The sequence below is a fragment of the Ceratina calcarata genome, unplaced genomic scaffold, assembly GCF_001652005.2.
Source record: "Ceratina calcarata isolate Rehan_Ccalc_2016 unplaced genomic scaffold, ASM165200v1 scaffold81, whole genome shotgun sequence".
NCBI classification, from domain to species: domain Eukaryota; kingdom Metazoa; phylum Arthropoda; class Insecta; order Hymenoptera; family Apidae; genus Ceratina; species Ceratina calcarata.
In genome coordinates, this window is record NW_017179422.1 from 74294 (window position 1) to 83307 (window position 9014).

At 31.5% G+C, this 9014-nt stretch overlaps 2 protein-coding genes across 3 annotated transcripts; one reads left to right on the forward strand and one right to left on the reverse strand.

Annotated features, from left to right (window-relative positions):
* Positions 1-730: 730 nt before the first annotated feature.
* Positions 731-4270, reverse strand: pix (ATP-binding cassette sub-family E member 1 pix). Of its 2 annotated transcripts, none has more exons than XM_018034796.2 (9): positions 4171-4270; positions 3376-3629; positions 3087-3302; positions 2792-2999; positions 2533-2719; positions 2045-2451; positions 1659-1971; positions 1351-1585; positions 731-1262 (listed from the first exon to the last, which is right to left on the reverse strand). In XM_018034796.2, exons 2-9 carry the CDS (start codon positions 3586-3588, stop codon positions 1215-1217), a joined length of 1827 nt encoding a protein of 608 aa, XP_017890285.1. In that variant the 5' UTR covers positions 3589-3629; positions 4171-4270; the 3' UTR covers positions 731-1214. The 2 variants fall into 2 exon arrangements, with proteins under 2 accessions (XP_017890285.1, XP_017890287.1); XM_018034798.2 differs by having other exon boundaries at positions 3376-3609; positions 4171-4252.
* A 135-nt stretch (positions 4271-4405) lies between these two features.
* Arfip (ADP ribosylation factor interacting protein arfaptin) lies at positions 4406-9008 on the forward strand. The gene is made up of 6 exons (XM_018034879.2): positions 4406-4622; positions 5278-5466; positions 5526-5696; positions 5771-6092; positions 6181-6358; positions 6430-9008. The coding sequence occupies exons 2-6, from the start codon at positions 5295-5297 to the stop codon at positions 6580-6582; spliced, it is 996 nt and encodes a 331-aa protein (XP_017890368.1). The 5' UTR covers positions 4406-4622; positions 5278-5294; the 3' UTR covers positions 6583-9008.
* Positions 9009-9014: the final 6 nt, after the last annotated feature.

Below are 9014 nucleotides of genomic sequence, written 5' to 3' on the forward strand. Positions count from 1 at the left end.
GTGGCGATCCGTATGTTTTCTCCTGTAGCAGCAGAAAGTATTTCTTCTCAGAGACTTCTTGCCTCCGCTACGCTACCGCGAGTACTTTCTGGGCTCATACGTCCGGAAGATATGAAGCTATGTTTTAATTACTCATAATAATAGTTTTGGTTTCGGAAATTAATATACCCTATGACACTCTAGATTATATATACAAGATGTATACAGTTATAGTCCAAATTTCGTTACAATTACTTCAGTCGTTTTTGAGTTTTTGCTTACATACAAACAAACGCTTTTTCTTCATACAATAGTAAAATGACGCAAATTTTTATATCTTCAACTACTGTACTGCGCTGTTAAGTATTATCAAATAAATTGGCATCCAACATAAAAGTAAAAACGTATGTGATTACTTAGCTTCAGTCAAACTAGAAATTAGTATTTTCCTCGCAAGTAATGTCTCCTGATAGTACGTGTATTAGCACTATTCTGGCAATTTAAAAAAATGTTATCTGCACTGCAAAAGTACCAGACTATTATACGCGGAAATGTGTTTTTCTCCTTTACTTCCTTTCAGTCAGTAAACAGCCTTGACATTTAAAGAAAAATGGTTGAAAGATAATCTTTTGCATGTGGAACATATTTCGCGATAACAAAAAATGTTTCATTTTTCATTATAGTAAATTCAACGAAAAATAGTAAAATGTGTACAAGAATTATTGATTTATAGGGTGTATGAAATCACAAATATATTACTTTCTTCTTTATTCCAGATGTATTATATAATTCGTGTTGCATAGCAGATGTACATATACATATATGAGATGTTTAATCTCGCTTGATTTGTTACACATAATCGGGCGTAAATTATTTATACAAAAAAATGCATATTGTTTGTCCATCAAATTGGAAGTGTGATTTATGACATACGTTTATGAATATAAATAAATTCATGACAGCAGTATTTCATACAAAAATACGATTGTATATATATTCTTAAATTAATTTGTAATATGTTCAGCAGAATCTCCATTATTTATTTCAATAAATATAGTATAAGCAAAGATGTATGCCCAAACGAATGTTATTTTAAGGAAACGCAAGGTATGCTCCAGTAGCATTTAATGTATTGTACGAAATCCATTTCCGGTTTGTAAACGTATAAAGATTTACAAAAACTTCTTAATAGTATTTTATATCAGCTGCTATTCAACTTATAAATGAGATTACACTCATTCCTCGAGGAAGAAATATTGTCCAGCTTTCTTCTGTTCCAAATCCTGTAATTAATAAAAGTAAACATGTATACATGTTCGAAAAATAGAAAATTAACGTAATGTTAAATGCATATGATATACAGAAACGTACTTTTACAGATTGACTCTTATTAATCCTCGGTCTGAAATTGTTCGGATCTCTTCTGAACGTAATTCCTAAAAGTTCTAGAAATCTGTTCATCCCATTTAACAGAGATTGTGGACTATGAGCTGTAGTCTCTAAAGATGGAGTGCCAGAGAACACTATTACACGATCAGCTAAATACGTAGCCATAATAAAGTCGTGCTCTACCACAAATCCTGTTTTCTTCGCATGTAAAATAAATCTAAAGCAACGAAAGGCTTTCATTTATAATTTCTCGAAACAATGATTCTTCGCCACCGAAAGCAGTTACGAACCGTTTTATTACTTTAGCCGCGACTAAACGTTGCTCGGAATCCAAATAGGCGGAAGGTTCGTCGATGAGATAAACATCCGCAGGTTTTCCGAGACACAAAGCCAAGGCTACTCGTTGTAATTCTCCTCCAGAGAGATTCTGCACTTCTTGATCCATAATATCATCTATTTTTAACGGCTTCATAACGTCCGTCACAAATTGCGGATGAATATAGGCATCCTTAATTTTTTCATGCAATAATTGCCGCACGATTCCTTGCGACTTCGGGCTAATTTTTTGTGGTTTATAACTAATATGTAACTGAGGAATACTTTCTAAAAAAACATATTTACATTTAAATGTAAAGCATGGTTTGTTATTAATTTTTTTACGTCTCATTGTACTTACCCGATCCATCGTCAGGTGGTAAATTACCAGCTAACATTCTGATGAACGTCGTTTTCCCTGTTCCATTCTCACCAAGCAGTACAAGAATTTCGGAATCAGTAAACTGACCCTTCTCAACGTTTAATGTAAAAGAACCCATGGTTTTCATCATCGCAGGATACTCGTAATGATTCATACGTTTAACTTCCTCCTCGGTTGCGCTCTCTGCCACTTTAAAAACGAGAGATTCCTCGCGGAATCTCAAGTTCTCCGTTGGCACAAAACCATCGAGGAAAATATTTATACCTTCTCTAACAGAGAAGGGCATAGTAACAACACCATATGCTCCAGGAACGCCATATAGACAACAGATAAAATCAGATAAGTAGTCCAGAACTGATAAGTCGTGTTCTACTACTATTATAAACCTGTAATATTATAATTTGCAGTATGTAACGAAAAGGTTTAAATGCATTAATTAAAAAACTAATTACTAGAATGTTACATACTTGTCAGGATGTATAAGCGACCGAATCGTCACAGCCGCATTGAGACGTTGTTTTACATCTAAATATGAAGATGGCTCATCAAACATAAAAATATCTCCGTTCTGTATGCACACCATAGCGCACGCAAAACGTTGAAGTTCTCCACCAGAAAGTGCATCAATGGCTCTGTCACGTATATGCATTAAATCTAACAGAAATATCCTGTTCATTACTCAGGACTAGAAAATATAAACTAAATATAACATTGACGTGAGCTTACCCAACATTTTACAAATGTCTATTTGATTTTTGCACTCATCCTTCTTATCCAAAAGTTGTTGTACTGTGCCTTTCACAGCTTTAGGAATTTGATCTACATACTGAGGTTTGATAAGAGCCTTCAAATCATCTTCCAGTATCTTGGTAAAGTAGTTCTGCAATTCGCTACCTCTGAAGTGACTTAAAATTTCAGTCCAGTCTGGTGGATCCTAAATTAAGTAAAATGATTTGATAAGTTCATAAACAAGATAAAAATCATATTATATAAAACGGTACTGTAATTATATAATACACACGGTAAATCTGCCCAAGTTAGGTTTCTGTTTGCCTGCCAAAATTTTAAGAGCAGTTGATTTACCAATTCCGTTAGTTCCAACCAAACCTAAGACTTCACCAGGACGTGGAATAGGCAGTCTATGTAGTTTAAACGAATTCTTTGAATAACGATGCGTTGTTTCCTTCTCTAAATTACTAGGAAGATTAATGATCGATATTGCCTCGAATGGACATTTCTGGAATAAATTTATGAATAATTTGTACACGATCAAGGATAATTTCAATTCTCCATTGGATTTCATATTATACCTTGACACAAATACCACATCCAATACATAATTCTTCAGATATTGCTGCTATCTTACTATTTGGACTAACTTCTATACACAGTTTCCCCATTCTTACGACTGGACAAGATCTTTTACATTCTTGTCTGCAACGTTTCGGTTTACACTTATCAGAATTAACAATAGCTATTCGGGTCAACCGGTCAGTTTCTTCCATTGACTTTTTTGGTGGCATGATGATGAAGTATTTAGTTGCCTAGAAATGATGTTATAAAACTGAAAATTAATAAAAAAATGTGAGAACAGACAAAAATAGCATTTCTTCTTAAATGTTATGTTTATAATACTCTATATAAATGAAAATCAAGTAAAAATTTAAAAATTAGAATCAATGTAAATGATAATACTTCTTAGTATTAAAAATTGTTTTATTCAAGAACATCATCATAATTGATATAATATTACGAATTAATTCAGTCATCTGAAAATTAATTGAACATATGTTCTATTTAAACACCATCAGAATTGAACGATGACTTATTTGCGTGAGGAATAAGAATGAAATAAAAGATATCGAAATAATATGAAACTATTATACAATAAATTCCATATATTTGCATTTGATCAAAATGTGTAATACATGAAAATACAATGCTTTAATTTCACCACGAGTTTCTAACCTTATGCAATTAATAATAAAATATGTTAATATAACAGTAGCCTACAAGTATATCACATAATTAGTGAGAGTAATTTTTTCGAAATGTATTGTACCACTGCTTCGCAATACTTAATACACGCGTATATAAATATATACCTGTCAAAACCGAAAACGTGTACGAAACTCCTTTAAAACCTTTCGAAGGAGTTTCCGCTCTCGCACATCAGCACATGCCCTGATTTTGATCATAGAACACCAAAAAATATAGAATATAAACTCGATACAGAAGAAAAACACATTACGCGTGCGTCTTTTTGATTACAAATTATTACATAAATTGATTGTGCCTGAGACTTAAATCAGTGCAATTTTTACTACCGTATATTCTATAAACTGATTACAAGACATGAAGACGTGTGATGCATTCCAAATACGAAATTGAAATTTTTCAAAATTTTGTCTTTACGGGTGTTTCCAAAGAGCATTTCCGTTGCGATATCTGCCGTCTAGTTTCGTATGGTTTCGTATCGTCGCCAGTGTCAAGATTCGACCTGAACCAACCTGAACTTTTAAGCAGAGAACGATTACTTATAACTGCTAATTTTGTTGTGAGTATTGTTTTAAAGTAATATCTGTCTTAAGCTTCTGAAATTTTCATTTCTCAATCTGCTTACAACCCACGACGTCTACTATTGCATGTGAATAAATATTAACCTAACCGTATTTGGTTTTGAAACAACTGTCAAACGACAGCTTCTAATCTGTGTCTTTTATTTACATTTCACTAACTAATGTAGCGTCAAACGCTCGTACACCATACGCCCACCGCAATAAACTAAAATACTTGTTACAGTTTGCTACATGTCAGATTTTCTTGTTTATTTGTCAATTTTTGACAGACTTGTACATTACAAAAAAATGGCGTTTTCATATAAACATGTTTCAATATTACGGATTCTTCAATTTATTTTTCATTATTTGCCTCGGTTCCTATTACTAATTATTCTCGTACTATTAGAGTTATTGTATAATAATTTTGACGTCTATTACAGTTTAACTGTCAGTATATATAATGTTTTGAGCAACATTAGCTCTCTGTTAATCAGATTTATGTGATAGACTTTGTTAATGGTATTTGTAATACTCATTTAAACCTTTCAGTTACATAGTTTTAAATGATATTCGATTGCTTTCTTAATTTGCAAAAATATATATGTAATTTGTGAAATATATTGATGTATTCTTCATGTATACTACATACAGGTATCACATTAAGGGAAATGGAGCGAAGTATTCACGAAATGTTAAAGGATGCACCATCTTTGAACGACAGTGATAATGCAGTTCATAGTGGAACACCACCACCTCATGTACCAAATAACTGTACTAGTGATAGTCAACCTAGACCAGCTACAATAAATTTAACATTGAATAGTCCTACATCTCAAATGTGTAAGTACATCGAATAATATTCACCTGCAATTATATGATGTTTTTTATATATGTACTAGCTATGACAACAATATCTCCTAATACACCTATTCAAAATGGTGACACTCAAACAATGCGTACTACTCAGAGTAAAATTGAAAGCATTAAGAATTGGAGTATTTCTACATACAAGTGCACAAGGCAATTAATGTATGAAAAACTTGGGAAAACATCGCGTACAGTAGACTCAGGTAAGTTTTATATAGCATAGTTAAATATGTATGCATTTATATCATATGTTGTAATTATAATACATTGTTTACAGAGCTTGAAACACAAATCGAATTATTAAGAGACACTCAAAGAAAGTATTGTAATGTTCTGCGTTTATCTAGAGCATTAGCTTCTCATTTTCATCATGTTGTTCAAACGCAGCATGCTTTAGGAGAGGCATTTTCTGAATTAGCACAGAAGTCACCAGAATTGCAAGAAGAGTTTCTTTACAATTCAGAGACACAAAGAAATTTGACTAAAAATGGTGAAACACTATTAGGGGCCTTAAACTTTTTCGTTTCCTCAGTAAATACATTGTGCAATAAAACTATTGAAGACACATTGTTTACAGTGCGGCAATACGAAACAGCAAGGTAAATTTTTAATAGTTTAATAGTTTAGTTAAAACATGAACTGTAAAATATTAATGTTTATAAACATGTGAACAATCTGCACGTACAGAATAGAATACGATGCCTATAGAACAGATCTTGAAGCTTTAGCGCAAGTGACAAAAAACGATAGCACTAATGCAGTAAGATTAGAAGCAGCTCAAGCTAATTATGAAGAGCATAAGCAAAATTTTGAAAAATTGCGATCGGACGTCTCGATTAAACTTAAGTTTTTAGATGAAAACCGGGTATGTTCTTATTCATCTAATTAAGTATCATTAAACTATTTTGAATAACTTTTTTAATGTTGTTGTTACAGATCAAAGTAATGCATAAACAATTATTATTGTTCCACAATGCAGTGTCTGCTTACTTCTCTGGAAATCAGACTGCATTGGAAGCCACATTGAAACAATTCAACATAAAAGTTAAATCACCAAATTCATCTTTACCATCGTGGCTGGAGCAGTAGTTACATTAGAAGAAATGAATCCAAGATGTGTGTGAAATATAAACCAAAAGTCATGCATTCGTCCACTCAAATTTCTCTGCAAACGCAAAGGAAATTACAAGGTAGACAAACTTACAGAAACTTTTAAAAACTTATTAACTATCACTGTTATTCAGTAAACTTCGTGAGTTTTAATCATTTCTGGGACAAAAATGATGTAAAAGCAGACTGAATTTTTTTTTATAATTATGTTTTAAACATTGGCCAGTATCCGTGATATGTGGCGTATGTTTCAGTGAATCTTAATTATGTGATTAATAGTTGTGTGTGCAACAGTTAATGACAATTATGAACATGTCTGTTGAGAAGTCCAGCAACAGTTCTCTTTATTCCATAGAAATGCTTATGAAACTTTAAAGACAACATAGATTATTTAATTTTTATATCTTAGAGAAGTTCTAATGTAAATACATAAATCATCCTGATATACTGAACTTTGAATTTTACAATATGTACAGAACAGTATTGATTGAGATTGGTTATTTATATTAAGTTTTGCACGAATGTTTTCATACCGAAATTTAACAAAATAAAAAATTCCCATTTTAGACCATATTAATGTCCTCCATTCCATTTTAAATATTAAAAATGACTGATTACTAATTATGATTCACTAAGCTGTTGCGTATATTTTATTTACGTGCTTTAGTATTTAATAATTTAATTTAATTTAAATTAAAATATAATAAAAACAACAGTTCTTGACAAAAATTCTGTTTGTTCCAAATATTTACTCATTAGAATAAATAGAAGATGTTTAATGAACATATAGAAATTATTTGATTCTGATTTACATGATATTTTCATTTTTTCTCGAAAATGAACATTGATACAAAGATTGCTGATTCTTACAAATTTTATAAGAACTAACATTTAAGATCGTTCATGCAAATACCTAATTTTTCTTAAGAGAACATGCTATTTTTCTTCAACAACCGGCTCTGTCTCTTTACCATCCGCATCTGATGTGATTGAGTCAACCTTAAGTCGTTTGTTGGGTCCCATGTCAATTTCCTTAGAAGGTTGTGAAGTCCCTCCTAGAGGATTGTGTTTCAATTCGTCAGTAATATTTCTTAAGAAAACAATAAAAGAAAGTATAGTCTTACCAATGGCGACTGACGAAGGTTCCGCCCCAAAAAGCGTAAAGAAATCATCTGAAAACTTGACAACACGTCTACCTAAGAAAACTGGTATTGCTGAGACTTGATAGGACCTCAGACCACGGCCCAAATACGGCTCTCTATTGCCAGAGATTCTTTCGTTACTTCCAGACATTTTTAATTGTGCAACTCAACGTTTATATATGAACTTTGCTTTGCAATCTCCTCTGTGGTGTGCCACACGTCGTGCATTATATTAACAAATGAAAAGCTATAACAAAAACGATCTGCAATTTTTTTTACATATACAGTATCCTATTTTAAATGACGGATCGAAATAATGTGGACGAAAGCATTTACTTTGGAAAACTATGTTTCCAACAAAAGTTTTATGGTTCACGGAAGGCTATTCGTCAGTAATCTCGACTTCGGTCTTGGGATCAGTGTTCGAGAAAATGTGTTCAATTGTATACTGAAATCATGGACAAATATTTGTCTACAGTTACCTATTCAATAATTTGAAAATTTTTAGATCATTAAACGTCTTTTATTTATTATAAAGAGTATTATGTATTTTTAAAGTTGAATGCACTATCGTACTTGACATTTTTAGTACTTTTTTATTTTTACATCTAAGTTATGTAGTCATCTTATTCATCTACAAATTTTTATATCAAAATTGTCTGTTTCTGAGAAAACAGAAACGAATCTCATATAATGGGATTAATCATATATTTAATTCCATGCTAATTTATTTGTGCAATTAGTATTTATACAAGACTGCTTGTGACTACACTTATCCAATTATGTTACTGATTTAACTTCTAGGATACTTTTAAGTACGTATATAAAGAGCAGACAATTTTATTTTGCTTCATACTAATACAACAGTATTCTTTTAGTGAGTGAAATCAATCTTAATTGAAAATATATTTATGTATAAAAGAGAAATAGAATTAACTGTTGCAAAACAGATTTACATTCATATTTATTAAATAAATATTTGAAAATCAAATTAATTTACATTGTCTTTATATACATACTTTTGTATAAATCGACATTGTTTATGTGTATGCTTAACTTTTTTTCGTTGAAGCAGCAATACATATTGTGTATATTACGCATTACAAATCATTACGCTTCATGAATAGAAAATCTTTAGTATAGTTGTAATAAATGTATGTACAGTGTCATTATTGTTTGTTGAATACACACTCATAGTTTACATTGATAGTCACGTAAAAATAATACAGAAATAAATTCTGTAAACATTATCGCGAAATCACTGTACGT

Coding starts and splice junctions, on each gene's coding strand:
- pix (XM_018034796.2), bottom strand. CDS start 3,588: ATGCCACCAAAAAAGTCAATGGAAGAAACTGACCGGTTGACCCGAATA. Junction 2,452..2,532: donor TCGCTTATACATCCTGACAA/GTATGTAACATT, acceptor ATAATATTACAG/GTTTATAATAGTAGTAGAAC. Junction 1,263..1,350: donor ATAAGAGTCAATCTGTAAAA/GTACGTTTCTGT, acceptor TATTAATTACAG/GATTTGGAACAGAAGAAAGC.
- Arfip (XM_018034879.2), top strand. CDS start 5,295: ATGGAGCGAAGTATTCACGAAATGTTAAAGGATGCACCATCTTTGAAC. Junction 6,093..6,180: donor CGGCAATACGAAACAGCAAG/GTAAATTTTTAA, acceptor CTGCACGTACAG/AATAGAATACGATGCCTATA. Junction 6,359..6,429: donor AGTTTTTAGATGAAAACCGG/GTATGTTCTTAT, acceptor TTGTTGTTACAG/ATCAAAGTAATGCATAAACA.